At 52.7% G+C, this 18127-nt stretch overlaps 3 protein-coding genes across 3 annotated transcripts in view; 2 read left to right on the plus strand and 1 right to left on the minus strand.

Moving 5' to 3' along the window:
* VOLCADRAFT_95021 (uncharacterized protein) overlaps positions 1 to 5045 on the plus strand; it is a gene marked incomplete at both ends in the record, with an annotated part of 8245 nt that extends 3200 nt beyond the window's left edge. Inside the window, 12 exons of the mRNA XM_002954158.1 lie at positions 97 to 218; positions 332 to 473; positions 1007 to 1154; positions 1661 to 1738; positions 1836 to 1920; positions 2187 to 2249; positions 2525 to 2667; positions 2910 to 3049; positions 3272 to 3403; positions 3909 to 4127; positions 4656 to 4724; positions 4909 to 5045. Coding sequence (XP_002954204.1) covers positions 97 to 218; positions 332 to 473; positions 1007 to 1154; positions 1661 to 1738; positions 1836 to 1920; positions 2187 to 2249; positions 2525 to 2667; positions 2910 to 3049; positions 3272 to 3403; positions 3909 to 4127; positions 4656 to 4724; positions 4909 to 5045 — 1478 coding nt within the window. The remainder of the gene's footprint in view (positions 1 to 96; positions 219 to 331; positions 474 to 1006; positions 1155 to 1660; positions 1739 to 1835; positions 1921 to 2186; positions 2250 to 2524; positions 2668 to 2909; positions 3050 to 3271; positions 3404 to 3908; positions 4128 to 4655; positions 4725 to 4908) is intronic.
* Positions 5046 to 9030: 3985 nt separating this feature from the next.
* On the minus strand, positions 9031 to 10147 carry VOLCADRAFT_95022 (uncharacterized protein; the record flags this gene model as incomplete). The annotated part of the gene is made up of 5 exons (XM_002954231.1): positions 9031 to 9091; positions 9461 to 9511; positions 9791 to 9979; positions 10018 to 10079; positions 10133 to 10147. 5 exons carry the CDS (start codon positions 10145 to 10147, stop codon positions 9031 to 9033), a joined length of 378 nt encoding a protein of 125 aa, XP_002954277.1.
* A 3794-nt stretch (positions 10148 to 13941) lies between these two features.
* VOLCADRAFT_95023 (uncharacterized protein) overlaps positions 13942 to 18127 on the plus strand; it is a gene marked incomplete at both ends in the record, with an annotated part of 20203 nt that continues 16017 nt past the window's right edge. The window contains 7 exons of the mRNA XM_002954159.1: positions 13942 to 14374; positions 14873 to 14958; positions 15150 to 15193; positions 15382 to 15430; positions 15888 to 16004; positions 16238 to 16385; positions 16624 to 16754. Coding sequence (XP_002954205.1) covers positions 13942 to 14374; positions 14873 to 14958; positions 15150 to 15193; positions 15382 to 15430; positions 15888 to 16004; positions 16238 to 16385; positions 16624 to 16754 — 1008 coding nt within the window. The remainder of the gene's footprint in view (positions 14375 to 14872; positions 14959 to 15149; positions 15194 to 15381; positions 15431 to 15887; positions 16005 to 16237; positions 16386 to 16623; positions 16755 to 18127) is intronic.

Below are 18127 nucleotides of genomic sequence, written 5' to 3' on the forward strand. Positions count from 1 at the left end.
GTATACATATATTTTATATATTTTATACACATACACACATGTTCCTCCCCGCACCACCACCACCGCTATGATCACCACCACCATCAACAACAACAGAACAACAGCAACACCAATGGCAGCAACACCTGGGATCCCCGCTACCATGGAAAATCAGTACACAAGCGCAGCTCCTAGTCCGGCCCTGTCCTAGTCCTAGTCCTAGTCCTAGTCCCAACCAAGTAAGCAACCCCTGCCCTCCCCCCAAACTCTTTCCTTGGCAGCAGCTTCACTCGTTCGTGGTTCGTCTTTCCCCCTCCGCCCCCTCCCCCCCAAACCCCCCCACCCCAACCAGGTTATGACCATGGTCAAGTCCCTAGCCGCGGGCGGAGTGACCATATGCGCCACAATCCACTCGCCCACCAGCTACTGCTTCGCGCTCTTTGACTCGGTCATGATGCTGGTCAAGGGGAGGGTCGTGTACTTCGGACCCCGAGGTGGGCTGGGAGAGGGGGAGATAGGGCAGTGGCCGGAGTGTGTATGTATGTACGTATGTATGTACGTATGTATGTATGTATGTATGTATGTATGTATGTATGTATGTATGTATGTATGTATGTATGTTACAGGGTGGTATAGCTTCACCAGCGGCCCCCTTTCCCTTGGAGGCAGTTCCCTGCTCTCCCCTGCGAGAGTGGTTTCCCACCCTAATCCATTCACCCCATCCGACTTCAGAATGTATTCGTTGGGTTCAGCAACTCACCACCAGCATCCAACCAAATCTAGCGGATTAACGGCGCCTCAACTTGTATGTGTGTATGTAGGGCGATGTGCAAATTGTCCCCTTTTGTCCCCGCACATGTGCCCGTACAGGACGTTTTCTCTTTCCCCCCCCCAGCGTATGTATGTCCGTGCATGTGTACTTCTCTGTCCTTTGTTGTGTATTTCCCTTTTCTTTCACCCTCCTAAACCCTGTTCCCCCCCTATCCCTCCCCTCCCTGGCCCCCCCCCCTTCACACACCCCCCGAAGGCCACTCCGCTATCGAGTTCGCGCAGTCGGGCTGTCCGCACCCCAAGGAGTTCCTTCCCGGATACAACGACGCGGAGTACTTGGTGGACCTGGTCACGGAGGCGGACCTGGCCGGGGAGAGCGACAAGATGGCGGACTTCTATGCAAAGTACGGAAGGGGGGAAGGGGAGGGGAGGGGATGCGAGAGTTTGGGGGAGGAGGAGTTCAGTTCGGGGAAAGCTAATCTGCATGTAGGAAGGAGGAGGAGGGGGGGAAGGGCAACAGCTTGCGTGGTGGGGTGATGGTGCCGGGCTACGTGCCTGCATGCATGCATGCATGCATGCGCACACACGGGGGGGTGGATGATGACGAGCTCTCTATTTGGGACAACGGGGGTTGCAGCTGTTTGGCTTTAGTAGGGGTTGTAGCTCATACCCTGTATACCCCTGGAGGGTGCCGGTGTTCTTTTTCCGAGGTGTGCTCCCTTCAGTCGGTTTCTTGAAATCTTTTGGTTTGTGGCTCAAAGATGTGATATTATATGTATCAAGGGGGTGTGTGGGGGGGGGGAGGATAATTAAAGCAGCTAGATGTACACCATTGCGAACCACCGCCATCGCATCCTCCGCTTTTCTTTTTTTCCTTCTTGTCGGCCCTTCACGAATTTCTGTCCCACAGGGTTTATTTGTCCTCCCGCAACTTTTACGTGCCATATATGTTGTATACTCGCGCATCCTCCTCTCTCGCTATTTCTGCGTAAGGAATAATGTAAAGAATAAAGAATAAAGAATAATATTCCTCTTTCCTCGCAACGATCGGGTCCTCGAATGTCGTTTTCCTGACTAACCTTCAGCTCGGAGCTCTTCCGGGACAACGCCGCCCGCATCGATCAGTACCTGTCCGAGTCGGCCGACGTGCTCCCGGAGAATATCCAAAAGGTCCGTACGACAGAGGCATGACAAGCTAGGTCGAGAAATCGGGCTCGTGTCCCTGCTGCTGGTAAAAAGTAAAAAAATCCAAGAACTAACTCCCTTCACAAGTACCCTCCACGGGCTCCGCGCATTGGAGGTTTATTCTTGGGGTCCTGCTTCTGGGTTATCCCTTCGCGTGTATGAAACCCATGTTTTCCCCTCGCGTGTATGAAACCCATGTTTTTCCCCCTTTCTCCCCCGCTCCCCTTGTCCCCTCCCCCTCCCCCCCAAAGGAGTTGGCAGTTCGCTCGGCCACCGTGACCCCGTGGTGGTGGGGTCTGAAGACATTAGTCAAGGTGAGGCAATATGGGAGGACATGTGTGTATGTATATACTCATGTATGTATGTATATATGTATGTATATATGTATGTATATATGTATGTATATGTATGTATGTATGTATGTGTGCACGTACGTATGTACGTTTGTATGTATGTATGTATGTATGTATGTATGTATGTATGTATGTATGTATGTATGTATGTATGTATGTCCACATGGGATTGAATATATTACACCAGGAATAACCACCCCACCCCACGTCGCTGGGGCCCCACCGCCACCGCCTAGTCCCGACAACACAACGCAACACGGCCTGGGACACGACCTGATAAGACCTTTCGCCGTACCGTCCTATTGCAGTACCGCACTTCGAAGAACTATCGGGATGGCGAGTTCCTAGGCCCTCGAATCGGCGACAAGATCCTGATCAGGTGCGTAACGCATGCAGACGTGCGTGGCGCAGCGCCGAACACACAACAGCTTTACCTTGCTACTTCCATTTTTTGGCCGTAAAAAATTCTTCATGTTTCTTTTTGGGGCACCCAAAAACCGGTTGCCTAATGGAAACTCGTGTTTTTTTGCTGTTCGCCGCACATGTTTTTTTATCCCTGCCTCTCTTGCCTCTCGAATTAAACTTTTACAAAAATGTTTTATTTATTTCAAAAATACGCAGTCTGTTGATTATGACGTTGTACCTGGGCATTGGCGACGAGTTCATCGAGTCGAACTACGTCAACATTGCCGCGGTGTTGTTTATGTGGTGTGTGCTGCCCGCCTTCGGAGCCGCTGCGTACGTCCCCGCGCTGGTGCTAGGTGCGATCTGAGGGGGGGGGAGCGGTGGTGGTGCAGCGTTGCATTGCAAGCGCTGCACTGCGCTCTCACTGCATTTGATGTACCCCCGACTGTTCGTTTTTTTCGCCATCTCTTTGCACCTTGTTAATATTTCCCTACCTCCTCTCCTATCACCTTCATCGCCGCCACCATCGCCGCTACCATCGCCGCCATCATCATCACCGCCACCATCATCGCCGTCAGAGCGCAACCTGTTCACTCGCGAGCGCAACGACGGATTGTACTTGGTGGTGACGTACCTGCTGTCAAAGATGGTAGACGAGCTGCTGCTGGCGGGACTGGCCTCGCTGGGTATCTCAGCCTACGTGTTTTACGGTGGGTGTGTGGGGGTGGGGGTGTGTGGGGTGTGGGTGTGGGTGTGGGTGGGGGGTGGGGGGGTGGGGGGGTGGTTGGACTGGCGGTTCAACCCCAAGTTGGGGATTGCGGGGTTTAGATATAGTCCCAAGCCCCACCCCCAACTCTGCCGGCTGGTCGAGGTCCTCTCTCTCTCTCCCCCCCTCTCTCTCTCGCTCTTCCGCCCGTTGTGATGGTTACCTGTTGTAGCTTCTACCTTCTAACCTACTTCTTTCCTTCGCAATAACCCTAAAAATCATAATGCTAACTAACCCTAAGTTTTACAAGAATATGTGTGCTCCGTCCCCTCCCCCCCTCGCCGCCCTCCCGGGAGCTCGAGGTTTTTTTCCTGTGCTATAATATCTGTGCAGTATCTTTATAAAATCCTGGATAATCCCAAACCAAAGCATCTTGCACTTACGCGCCGCACTGCTCGCTGCCCTACGGCGGTACATACATCCGTACATCCGTACATCCGTACATGCAGGCATTCAGCTACAAGGCCAGTGGGTGACTTTCTGGCTCATCTATTACATCACCCTCTCCAACGGCATTGTGCTGGCATACTTTGTGGCGGCCATCTCCCCCAATCTGGATGTGGCCAATGCGCTATTGCCCACCTACGTGGTCACGCTGCTCTTCTTCGGCGGCTTCCTGTTCCGCTTCCACGAGATGCCGCGATGGTGGAAGTGGTACTCATACATTGGTGAGTGGCGGTCCGGGTGCCGAGGGGGGGTTGGATTCTGGTTGGATCCTGGTTTGATTCTGGTTGGATCCTGCCCAGGCTGCGAGGCTTGTTGCGAATCGCGGGTTCCTTTTTCCGCTTTCGTGGGGGGTGGAGGGGAGGGGAGGGTGGAGGGGAGGGCTGCTCTTATGTGTTCTGGCCATGGTGTACCTTTTGGCTGCGCGGTATGTTATTTGGAAGGTATGCGCCGCCGGGTTGTGCTGGGTTGTATGGCAGTAGGGTTGGCCTGGGAAGGCCGTACCGAAAGGGCGAATCCCACCAGAGCTTCCAGGCGGTGTGCTGTCTCCCTCCTGTCTGTCTGTCTGTCTGTCTGTTTTAGATGCCCGGGGACCCGGGGGGGTGGTGGGGCGTATCCGCCCGCGGGGGGTTCCTGTTGCATTCTTTTCCGGGCTTTGCTTTCAATTAACCAATGCGGTGCCGCCCACCCCAACCCCCCAAACCCCTGACCCCCCAACCCCCTGACCCCCCGGATATTTGGGATGTTTCCAGACTTCCTGCGCTATAGCTGGGGCTCCTTGATGGTGAACCAGTTCGAGGACAACAACCCGTCGTGGCTCGGTGAGTTAGAGTGGAAGGGGGGCGGGCAGGGAGGTTATCTAGGCATTTAAGTTCTGAAATCATGTTCCTTAGAAGGAAAAAAGGAAAGGTCCTCCCCCCGTCTTTTAAACCAACATAACACCGCCACTTCCCTCCTTTCCTTTGCTTTCGTTGTTCTTGCCGTACACTCTCGACCGTACGACAGGCGGAACCGTACTGTCGTACTACAGCCTTGCACACGTGGACAAATGGCGGTACATGGGCTTCCTGGCGCTGTTCTTCATCGTCTTTTTCCTCCTCGCGTTGATTACCATGCAGTTCAAGAAGTACCAGTCACGATGATGCGAGCTAAATATTTTTGTTTGAGATATTTTTAAATTCAGCTGTCGGGATCCATCTTTCCTCGTACGGTCCGACTCTGATCCAGAACCATGCAACCTAGCCAACACTCGGGCCTATGGTTCTGCTTGTCTGCTTGGCGCATCTAGGAGCGAAAATCAGAGCACGGGCGGCGGGTGGTAAGGGCGGCGGCGGGTGGTAAGGAAGGAGAAAGGGGTTTGTGATGTGAGAATGAAGTTCGCCCCCGAGCTTTACACGCGGCCTCGAGTCCCTTGTTCGAAACCGGCACTTAGGGGGCACTTTTTCACTGAACGGCAATCTGAAGGAGTTTTCTTTTGTTGAAGTGTTTAGGTGATATCCCCAATGCTCTCGCATGAGCGGGGTACGGTGGGGGGCACCCGACCGAGCAGGTGATGCGTTGGAGGGTGGGAAGGTGGGATTCGCTTTGCAAGGCTGGGGCTCGCAAGGGTTGTGCCATCACCGATTCGTGTCGCGCGTTGGAAAGGGCTGTAGGGTGTGGGTGATGTTGGGCTGTGGATGTGCAAACACGGCGGGAATGCGAGGTGCTGCTGGGGTTGGTGGTGTATGTGTAAAGGGGCCAGGAGGAACGAGGACCAGCAGGCAGCGCAGCCGTTTTTTTTGTTGCGGTCGAGCGTTTTAATCCGAAAGCTCCTTCTCCAGCTCCGGGCCCCTTACTGCACGTTCTTCATCTGTATGTTTGTAGCACCGGTTTGTATCGCCGGTAGCGCGACTTCTTTCTCTTCTTTCTGTTTTTTACAGGTGTTATAAACTTGCGTCACGCTTTTTCGGGGGGGAGAAGTATTGGAAGGAAAAAAGTCGCGCGCAAGCTGGGAACCCCCTGTTCAGGAAGCGGTCTCTCTGCCTCGCGTGACGCAGGAGGTTTCGCCCTCGCGTGACGGAGTCGGAGGAGTTTTGTGCGTGTTTGTTTGTGTATAAGTAAGTACGTACTCCGTACTAGCTTGGACGCTTGCATGTTTGGGTTTGGGGCTTTGGGTATGCGCACCAGCAGGGCATGTGGCCGCATATGCGTGGGCAGCAGCTTTGTGGCTGGGAGGGCGGCAGCACTGCCGTTCGGGTTCGCACCCACCAATTGCCCAGCGCGCGCGCCCTGTCAGCGTTGCTACAGGCAGGTGCACGCCTCCCTTTGCGATTGTGTCGGGGAACGGCGGAGGACGGAGGAAACGAGAGGCCTTTCCGGAATCTCAAGAGCAGGGGGAGATGGGGAGAAGAGAAGAGAGAGTCTCGCAAAGTCAAGGCGAGGAAGAGAGGGGGTCGGATGGAAATAGGAATAATAGCGGTGAAGAGGCGGAGATGGAAATTTAGAGAGATCGATCGACGGTTTCTTGGCTCTTTTGAGTTGCGGTCGCTGTGGCACTCACCGCCTTGTTTGGCTGTTTGGATTTACATCAAGTAAGCGGCCAAGCTCGCCCCGAGGTCTTTCTGCCGGCTGGTGGCCACCATCGCGTATGGCGTCATTCTCTCTAGAGAGAGAGACAGAAAGAGAGACAGACAGAAAGAAAGAGAGGTAAGAGATGTGAAAACACATATAGGACGCGTGATGATGTTTTTGTTATATCGCTCCTCACTCGTTGTTGTGCCTGTCGTCACCTGTGTGCCGGGCTGGCGATTGTGGAGGGGGTCGCGCGTTGCTCGTCCCATTCCACGCCGCCGACAGTAGTACGGAAAGGTAAGAGCGGTTGCAGGAATTCGATTTTCCGTAGAAGGAAATGGGGAGCGGTTGAGGAGAGAAAATAGCGTTTGTGGATGGGGCGTTTGTTTGAGAGAAGCCCGGGCCCTTATTGAGCATTGCGGGGATTGCGACGATAAGTGACAGTGATTAACTCCTTGGACAGAATAACTGATGCTGCTGTTGCTGCTACTGCTACTGCTACTGCTACTGCTGCTGCTGCTGCCGCTTTTCGGTGGATCATGAACAAAACACAGCGCGTACTTCTCCCCTCCTAGACTTCCTTGCGGGTGTTTGCTGCACTTGTCTTTTGGGTGAAACAGTATAATTGCAGCGTGGAATATGCGTGGGAGGGTTTCGTGGGTTAACAGGTAGATAGAGGGGGGGTTGGGGGGTGGGGGGGAGCTCGGAGAATGGGCTGTGGCGGCTGTGAAGCTGGACGTGGCTTACGTAATGAGTCGGAGGGGAGGGGGTACCGCAAGGGGGGTCGTACAGTCTCCAAAACACATGTGTAGAACCGAACGGAATGGCAAATGAATTGCGGGTCTTGCGAGGGTTGTTCCTAATTCTGTGGAAAATCAGGAGCACCTTGTGAATAAATGGGTTTGGTAGGCTTTGATTTGGCTGGCTGGAGGGATTTCTACTGAGAGATATATTGCTTAATAGTGACTTTCTGTGTACGGCGGTACGGCTATTGAAGTCGTCATTGGTATTGAGTGCTGTACGCCGCTTGGATGATTGCGGGACTTGTTTATTTTGTTGGGTCAGGATTTTTTTTCACTCCGATAGCACGAACCACTAAACGGTAATGACCCTGGCCTAGTCACTAGTTGACTCGTCCAATGTTATGGCAGTGCTGTGGTCGATCCTGGGTTCCTTGCTGTTTGGTGGTGTGGTACATAGGACGGTTCGGAGCTTGCTGAGCTCGGACTGCAACTCGACTGTAACAGCTCTGCCCACTTCCACACGCAGCTGAAGAGGAGGGCGAAAAGCTTTCAAGGAATCCGAATCCCGCCCACAGATTTTTAAAAAAAGGGGAAGACTTTGAAAATTCCCCCAGAAAGATCACAAACGCCTAAATAAGCTCTAAGAGGCGCCCGGAAGGTAGGATAGCAGAAGGGGGAACTTGTCCTGGCTATGCACCATTTGCATTTCGGGAGTGAGGTAACATATCCACTAAGCAATGTGGAATCCGCGCACCCTGCCGAGGGTCCCCACAGCGGTGCGTTGTAAGCTTCGTAACGAACGATTGGTAGTTACATGCGCGTTACGATTGACTGGGCGCTTGCAATTTGGGCCAGATATAGGTTGATAGACAGGCAGGAAAACGAAGCTAAACAAGGGTCAGATTAGGAAGTCAGTTGAGTTGTTGGGTTATGACATTGGAGCTCACTGGAGTTGCAACAAGTGCTTCCCTTAAGATAACTGAGAGGCTCAACTTTGGGCACTTGAAGCACGCGACAGATAGCCATATTTAAGCTAACAGAGCCCGCCTGCCGCCCTCCACAGTTTGCCCGTCCTCAGGGTAAACTCGCGCGAGCTCAATTCTCCAAAGTATGCAAGTTTAGCTATCAATCAAACCAAATCAAATCGTGGTAGTTTTGATGCTTTACGCAGTTTGCTTCGATGCATGGTGAACTTACCACCGAAGTGACCTCCGGTGGTAAGTTCGCGAGATCTTGTTATCCTTTTTGACAGTTCAGGATAAGAGCCCTTCAAAACGAATTGCGTTTGGCGTTTTAACTAGCTGTGCAAATGCAACGCATGCAAAGGAACGACTATTGGCCATTTCAGCCCATGTTCCGTCCATGCTCAAATCAAAATGTGTATTTTTATACTATATATCAGATGTTTAGTTTATTAGAACGTTAAGTTATGTTATGTTGTGTTGTGTAACAAGCCCGCGAGAGCTCGTAAGGCCCAGACGCGGGCTCACAGACCGCAAGTTCTAGCGTAGTCGAAAAGAAGGAAGAAACAAAATATGAAAAATAAAAAATGGGTTATGATCCCCATCTGCGAGAGAAAGCAGTAAATAGGATAAGCGACCTCAGGCTTACTACTCGGCTATCAGCATGCGTCGGCTCATCCAAATGTTGTGTGTGATCTGTGCAAGTCCGCGCTGACCATATAATTCCCTAACAGAACTCATAATAGGCACGGGCTCGGTATCAGCCTGGCGTTACACCTAGGGGTTGAGGAGCCCTTCCCGAAGGTCGTTGTACGCGGGACACCCGAGAAACTCATCTTCTACTGCATAATTATTTAATGTTGCGAGAGACCCTACACCAGCGCCCTTGGCGCGACCGACTGCCGGGTCGGCGAACCTCCAAAGGCCACGCCCCTAAGCGAAACCGCAGCAGTGTCAAGTATGACTTTGCAGGGATGTAGCACGTCGTGTGTTTCGGCATTCCCATCCAATGGGTATGCCGGCACATCTTAACCCCTGATTTGCTGTCGTCCGACACAAGTTCCCGGGGGTTGTGATAATAAGATGTGGGTTCTGCCAGTCACCATCAAAACCCTTCTTCAACGTTTCCATGACAGATCTGACGACATGGATCGGGTTCGAGGAAATGAAATCGACCTTCCCCTCTTCACTCTCTGGTCTGGGTGCAGCACCGGGAAGTGCCCTGAGCACCTGAGGGCCCTCAGGATCATGGCAACCCAGTTGGTGGCAGTATAATCTGCCACCACGTACTGCAAAACGTACCTCCTCGCGCAAAACATCGTGAAACACAATATCCGCTTCGCAAGGAAAACCCTGTTGCAAAACGGTAAATAAGTGAGGCTCAGTGAAGGTGGAGGGACCATTGACTAGGTTCCCTAAACAACACACGGCTATCCGGATTATCCCCCCTGACTCAAAAGAGATGCTTCAGAAACGTGCGTTGCAGCTCTCGACCATGCGATTCTCCCTAGAGACCTTTCCAAGTAGCAGGACCGTCCACGACCATCACCATCATCACCGTCTTCACCACCATCACTGCGTCCAGCCGTTCCGTAATCACTGGTCCAACAGGTCGTCGGCGGCCCTGCCTACCTTCGCTGAGCCTCGATAAGATCCACGATCTGAATGACCCACGGGCCTGTGGTCCCTTCCGCCGCCGCCGCCGCCGCCAATGACCCATGGAGCAGCGGCTCCGGCACCGGCGTTTGTCCTTCCACCTTGCGCAGCCCCCCCGGCAGCCGTGTCCACTGATGCAGGCGATAGTAGTAGCTATTGTTATTCCTGGCGGGGGCTTGGACTGGGCTCATGTTTCCCCTTACCGGACAATGAACGGGACACCGTCGTTGTCGTACGGGTGTTGCTGCTGCAGCTCGAGGTAGAGCTGCAGCAGTAACAGGAGGAGCAGGAGCAGGAGGAGAAGCAGGTCAACCTCACCTTCCTCATCGTCATCGTCGTCACCGTAAACGCCACCTTCGACCGCGACTCAAAGGCAGCAACGCCCGGACGTCCTGGACGTTGTTTGCCAGTCCGTTGTCGTACTGCATAGAAACAAGTAAGTGCTGTTTTATAATAGGAGTGCTAATCCACGTCGGGAAGAAGGCACAGGAATTCGGGAGATGAGAGGAGATTATATGGTCGTTACGCGGGCCCACCATCGTTCGCAGGATTCCAGGTTCTGTTAAGGGTTTGAGTTTGGTGGCTACCTGACCTCCGAAGAGCTTATCTTTGCGCTTGGGGCAATGTCGCAGCCTATCAGATCTAATCGAGGCGCGACTATTGCTGGTTGAAAACTTATTCCTTCCCCGTCGGACGTGTTCTTCGGGACCTTCCGCAATATTTGGCGGTCTTCGGACCCGCACCAAAACAATTAAGTATAACGTGTGATTTTCTTAACCGTCACGTCATTAGCGGCCTGTAATATGATGTTTGTTATCGTTCCTAACGAAGAAAGGCTACTTTCAGCCTGGTGGCAGGTGGGGCAGGGAAAGCTTTGAGTTGTTGGTTTGGGGTTTGGGTTTTGGGCACGTTCTCTGTGGCTCTTTTCCTTCTATAATTATGTTTTTTGTTTTGTGTTACTGCCGGTATCTTCTTTGTTTGCAGTTTTAACCAAATCATGTCGTTTTTCTCCCCTCCCTTCCCCTCGCCTCCGACTGGCCCTCCGCTGTGTCCCATCCCCCCGGTCATCCCAACATCGCACCTCTCCCTCCTCACTGTGCAGCACCCAGAGACCAGCTGCCTATGGCCCTTCGAGCGCCAAAAGCGCGCGCAGGACTCGAGGAGTCACGAGAAACCGCTGCCGAGCTGCTGCGTCTACAGCAATGGTACGGCACTGTGCCAGAGCAGGCGCTGCTGGAGGAAAAGCTGTGTATAAAGATGAAACTCAAAATCAGATCAGAACCGTAGCAGGATCCTTACCCGAAATCAGATACCGACACCCCCTGACATCCCCCGCACTCCTGTTCTCAACTAATTTGCTTAAGGGTTCTGTTGGGGGGTTCTGGGGCCCAGGAGGCCCAGGACCAAGCGCGTCGGGTGGTCGTACAACGACCTGGAGAATAAACTGCGGTTCCCACACCTGGACTTCGTACGACAGAATGGGTCTACTTTGCACATCAAAACACCTTAGCGCTATCACCTACGCAAAATTTGGCTATCAGTGCATGTGGGTGGGTGGCATGGCTCGCTGCCCCGCACTAAATCGCTCTCCAATTAAGCAAAGGAAAAGGCCGTACGATTACAGCCGGCATAACTGAAGCACGTGACTTTTACCCACGTAAAATGGGTACAATGTCCACATTTAGTGGAGTGCTTGAAGCGCCAGGTATCTTACCCTACCTAGAGGACGCTAACTGGCTATTGGAAGCCGGCCCATAGCGCGAAAATGTGTGCCTAGCGTAGCAGCTGCAGCTGCATAGTTGGATAAGGAGCTAAAAGGAGTTAATAAAATTCTATCTTCAAGCTCAAATCCGCTTATTCAGCCGCGTTTTGGTTATTTGTTAAAATACAAATGCGCGCTTCGTGTAGTTTACCAACCATTAGCGAACCGAACGGTTGCTGTTTTACGATAGTGACAGATAAAGCCCACGTTATATGAGAATGTTGATTTTAGATTATATCTCAGGTACTGAATGGATCGTGACGTGCCCCCCCCCTGACGGAACCCTTGGGGGGAGAACACATGCAGCTGGCCAACAGTCAGTGTACGACATATACGACATGTACGATATGATAAAAGTGCGTCCCTCAACGGGCCGGTTGTTGGTGTCTTATCCTACATCAGCTGGTGCGCTATTTCCTGCATGTGTTGTGGTGTGGTGTTGTTACATGTTCTCACTTGCCAAGTGGCTAGTTTCCAACACTCAGCACCAACACTCAGCACCCCTAGCGGGGAGTAATACCCGGACGCCAAGGAAACGGCCTTTCCTCATTTCAACTTTTCAATTTGCTGCTTGACTGCCTTAACTTCGATAGTGAGCCGCATCACAGGCGTTCATGTATGACGTGTTTGTATGTATGTCTTGCCGTGTATGGCCTGTGTAAGGGTGACGTAGGGGATGGACGCGAACAGGCTGCTGCATTGACTCGGGCATGCTATGGTGAGATTTGGAGACGATGGTGGTGACTTGTGCGAGTTGAGTGTCAACTCCATCAGCACTGTAGTACAGCGATCTGTTGCTGCACCAGGTGGGCGGGCTTGTTTCGCATGTAATCGTACACGTGTCAATGGCAGGAATATGCATGGAAAATGTTTTTTATGCATCGAAGTCACATGGGAACCGTACGAATCACACCTGCTGTCCGCAACAGCCGCTGTAACGGCCAGAAACGGCCCTAACGGTTAACGGTTAACTGTAGTGCATTTCACTGCAAGGGGAGAACGTGGCATTACAACCTTTTGTACACAGGCCTATAACCTTCTCACGGCGCGTGAGCATGCAGTTGTCTCGGCGAGCTTAGCTTTCCCAAGCCCGCCCACTTCGTAATGCTCTCTAATTTGGCGTACGCATATTTTGTAACGCAATACGTAGAACAGGATGAAGACACTTTGGCTCTTCGCTCCGGCCTGGGAAAGCCAACAGTAATCCTATCCTTGCGTCAAAGTCGCTGCCTCGTGAAAATGTGTAGTCGGTGCTTCTTGTCACTCAAGCCTCCTCTTTGTGCCGGAGCCCGCTCAATCTAACTTTTTGAAGAGTGCGAAAAGGATTCAACGCTTATTACGGAGTGTGCGCTACCTCAGCGCGAGGATCCGCGGGATCGACCGCGTGCAAGTCCCGAGTTGACGGGACTGCTGTATGGGTCCTGTGTTAAGGCGACTGCACCCTGCATTGCTGGCAATGGGGCGTCTAGGCGACCCTCACGCACCGCCTCATGGTCACTTCAGCCTGCTTCAGCTGTCGGCGCTTAATTTGTAACAAGCCTAAATACGCTACCTAGAAAACTTCGTAGCTTTTTCTTATAACAGCTTAGTTTTAAATAATGTAAAGCAAAGTATGTGTGCGGTTTGCAATACCGTTTAGTCGACGACGGCGTTAGCTCTGGTCTCCACAAGCATAAGAACTGGGCCGTTATTAGCTCGCCCATCACATCGCCTATTACGATACAGCTGTAAGTATATGTGCAACCATATAACCACGTCAAACTGATTGGTTGTTACAGCAAAACCGAAACTTATGCCGTAACCAGAAATTGTCAAGCCCGCATCATGGTTACGAGTGTAGCCAAAGTAAGGAAATCATCACTTATATAATTTATGATTTAGAAATTTTCTATATAGGCCGTTCTATCATTCAGGCCCATCGGTGAAGGTGGGCTTCATGTCAACTTCAACAGGTTGTACGTTACGCTAGGTAACACGCCCTTTTCATACATTGACTTAGGTTATAGCCGAATGATGCCTGAATATAACTTTTTCCGCACACTTGTGGGCCAAAGAGGCTACCCATTGTAACTCTGTACCAGAAGCCCTGGCGCCTGTCGTTCTTCTTCTTGACTGTATAGCTATACTTTTGAAAGTGACTTGCAAACAAGACAGTTTCGAGCTAGATCAATCAAGGACCCAGAGGAGTGATGGCATAGACTCCTTACCTGCTCCCACATATTGTCACCCATAAGTATATCTGTTCAACGTTTTTCAACCATTTATGAGACAAGAATTTGGCAATTGGAGCTTTCTGTTGACCAGGGACGTCTAATGACATACAGTCGCAGAGATGAGACACGGCAAGGCCCTTCACGGTGCAAACATGCTATGCCGTATGCTCATTGTAACAGCTTTCCTACTGATTCTGCCTGCGTTTTCAAGCACGTCACCTGCCGAATACGACCTCATGGGCATGCCGGCCCTGAGGAACGAGGATTACAGCGGGAAGGGCGATAATACCTTAACATCAGCAGAAAGTGAAGAAATTGAAGCGCTTGAGCAACCTCAAGGCTATTCCGGAGAGCAGAGACTTGGTACGCATGCGAAGCTCCCGTCGGAAGCATACTTGTCAACGGGCGTCGCACGACCATGGCTTGACAGAGCTCATCTATCTGGCGCTTATGTAGATTATGGACACACACATGATCCCACCGTACGACCACCTAGCACTATCCATCATACTTCTGCTCCTGACCTCAGCGAGCATCCCCGCACAGACCATCAGGACCTTATCACGCTGGCCCATTCTCTGGACGGTGGAGAGGGAGAAGGGAGTTCCGGAGCCAGCGAACCTACTGCGGCCGCATCTGAGGGTGCTTGCAGCGGTGCTAGATGCGATACGGAGTATGGCATGAATACGGACGTTGACCCGTACGGCCGTACCGGGCACCCGCTGTGGCAGTGGGCAAGGAGCAGCACGGGAAGCCACAGCATCACTGCTAGCGACAGCAATAGTAACAGCGATAGCAGCGGCAAGGATAGCAGCAGCACTGGCACCAGCGGCAGTAGCGATAAGAGCAGTGTGAAGAGCAGTAGCAGTAGCAGCAGTAGCAGTGGTGGCGACGGCGGCAGCGAGAACCACCAGTTTCATGCCGTCGGTGGCGACGGCGGTTTGGTGCTTTCGGACCTGGAGGCTACAGCAGCAGCTACTGCTACTGCTACTGCTGCTGCTAGGGCTACTGCGACAGACGCCGATGTTGTTGGCAGTCGCTTCAATCTCGTGGATATCCCCCGTCGCGAACTCGTCACTGTAGGAGAACACTCGTACTGCTTGACTTCAGCAAGTGGGCAGTGCTTCCCATGTCAGGTCGAGAATCCGGATGATGAGAACCCTTGTGCGGTGAGACGGTGGTGGTTATGGTGGTTGCGGTGGTGGTGATGTTGAGGTGGGAGGCGAGCTATACGGCAGAATACAAGCTGTAAAACGGGAAGAGGGTTGGGGGAAGAGGGCTAGAGAAGCATTTGCCAGGCTGTCTGTCTGTCAAATTGTCTGTCTGTCTACTTGTCGACCCTACCCGCCGTGCCCTGCAGAGTGATGACAACTTTTTCAGGGACTACGACAAATGTTCCGTACCGTGAGTGGCTGGAGAGGGGCCTGGGAGGGGGTGATGAAGGGGGGGGGGAGGATGAGGGGAGGGAGAGGATGTGCCGCTTCGCGCTGGCTGCATAACCCCAACCACCTAGTAACTTGATGAACCTGATTGATCTGCCGTACCTGACGCGTCTTCCTCTAATGTCGTACTTTCTTTCATATGACATGCAGGTACTATTACTTCGGCAATGTGACGGATGAATCGATTTGCGGAGATGCGGTGAGCTCTCCTGCTCCCCACCCCTTTCCCGCCCGCCCCCTAAGTGGCGCCATAGGGTGGTTGCCGTGACGGTGTTCTACTCGGTGGCGGGAGGGGGTGCAAAGAAAGAAGGGCTGTCAGGAAGGGCTACACATTGCCACATACAACCTCTCCGGGAGTCTCCGCCTCTCCGTCCCCTTAACACGCACTCGTCACTTAGTTCAGGCTGACGTGCAATATCACTACTAGTCAGGGTTTAATCCCCATCACACATACACACATATACACACAAACATACACACTTGGCGGCGGGGGGAAGGTTCTCTTATTAAAAAGGTGTCACAGAATGCTCGTTTCCCTCCCCCCCATGCACGCACGCACGGACAGACCGACGAACAGACGTTTCAATCACGGAGTAATGAAGGCCCGCTCCGACCTCTACCCGCTCTGACCTCTACCCGCCTTCCTCCCTTCTAAGAATTTCCTGCATGCTGGTGTTTATGTGGCTATTCAGGTCCGCCCTCGCAATATTGGGTATCAGAACCTCACCACCGCCCAGAAGGCCAAAGTGGGGCAAATGATTGCGTTCATGCAGGTGTGTGGTGGTGTGTAGTGGTGTGTAGTAGTGTGTAGTGGTGTGTAGTAGTGTGTAGTAGTGTGTGGTAAACTGTGTGGTAAACTGTGTGGTAAACTGTGTGGTAAACTGTGTGGTAAACTGTGTGGTAAACTGTGTGGTGAACTGTGTGGTAGTGGGTGCTGTGCGTGTGCCGTACAGTTAGCTAGGGCTCCTGAAACCTCCCTCCCTCCTCGCTCCTCACCGCTCCACAGATCAGCGGTTTGTTGACCTTCACCCTCCAGCTGGACTGCCCCTGGCTGGCGGTGGTGGACCCCAGCAGGCCCGGAGCGTTCATCCGTATGTCTATCCGTCACCCCAACGGCACCGTCTGGAATCGAACCATCAGCCAGACCAGCTCAGGTAGCTCTGTATGTATGTGGGGCGGGGACTTTGTGTGTATATGTGGGGGGGAGGGAAAGATATAGCGGGTGGGTTGGTGGGTGGGGATGTGGGAATGTGTGGTATAGATCCGTATGTCTTATTAAAACTACCTAGCTGCTGTCTAGCCACTATCTAGTTCCCGTAAGGTATATAGCCCTGCACGCATCTTCTGACACGTACTTCCCGATCCCCTCCCCCCGCTCCTAACTCACCGCAGGCTCTCTTTACGTAAGCTGCATATCGTTTGCCGTACAGGCCAAGACGCTGAATCCAAACAATTCCGGTGACAATGGCTGCGATCCCATCACGTACACAGTGACGGTGTCATTTCTGACGGAGACGTACCAGGTGGGTTGGCGGGGTGGGGGGGTGGGGGGGAGTGTGTGTGTGTGGGGGGGGAGTTTGAGCTGGCTGACTGGCTGGATATGCCGTACAAGGCATTCCGTACAGGACACCGGTATTTATATAACGAGCTCAGCTAGATTGTTCAACAAAAGCAACAACAATATATTTTTCACATCACTGGACTTTGTGTGTATTCATACACTTTTTTCGTTTGTTGGTTTGTGCATTTTTTTGGGGGGGGGAGGGTCTGGCTTTGTATGTGTGTTTGTGCAAATGTATGTATGCGTGTATGTGAAATTGCTACGCAGACGGACTTCCCCGCGATGTGCAACATCAACGACCCGGATACTTACGGAACTCAGGCGAGTGACACACATACATACACACACATACACACGCAAACACACACACATGCATACATGCATACACATACACACGCAAACACGCACACACGCACGCACCCCCCCACACACACACACAACACGCACAACACACACAACACACACAACACACACAACACACACAACACACACAACACACACAACACACACAACACACACAACACACACAACACACACAACACACACAACACACACAACACACACAACACACACAACACACACAACACACACAACACACACAACACACACACACATACACACACACAACACACACACACACACACAAACGCAAACACACACATACATACACACACACACGCACACATCCGCTTTGGGGGCTTGTCAGGTATTCCGGGGTGAAATCTCGCGAGGCCGCCGAAACCTCGCCATAGCCCTTCCCGCACCTCGATACCCCCTCCACGTCTTAGACATCGTTTGGCTCTGTGTGTGTTTCACTGCCCATGTTAACGTATTGCCTTGCCTGTGCACCGGCTGCTACGCCACCGCATATTATCCAGATTCGGATCCAGATTCGGATCCAGATCCGATCCAGATTTGGATCCGCCCGAGCTCCCCAGGTCCCACCAGAGCTCCCCGCCGTCCCTCCCCGTCCCTCCCTCGAGCCGAGTTCTTCCTTTTGTTGTTTCCATGCATTTTACTTTGTTTTCATGCATATCCCCCACCCTTCTTTTCGGCGAAACCCTAACTTCCATGTTTCGTTTCCCCACCTTCCCGGTACGGCAGTTGAGCTTCTCCATGAACTACACACCCATACCGTTCAACATTCCGCCATCGCCGCCGAAGCCGCCACCAGGGAGATCGCCGCCACCCAGGCCGCAGATGCCGTATACCCCCGACTGGAAGGTCCCGTTCTTACCCCCGGAGCTGCCGTTCCCGCCGTACATGCCGTTTACACCCCCGAACCCGCCACCGGCGCCGCCGGCACCACCGCCGCGGCCCAGCCCGCCGCCGCCA

Source organism: Volvox carteri (genome assembly GCF_000143455.1).
Source record: "Volvox carteri f. nagariensis unplaced genomic scaffold VOLCAscaffold_41, whole genome shotgun sequence".
Lineage (NCBI taxonomy): Eukaryota > Viridiplantae > Chlorophyta > Chlorophyceae > Chlamydomonadales > Volvocaceae > Volvox > Volvox carteri.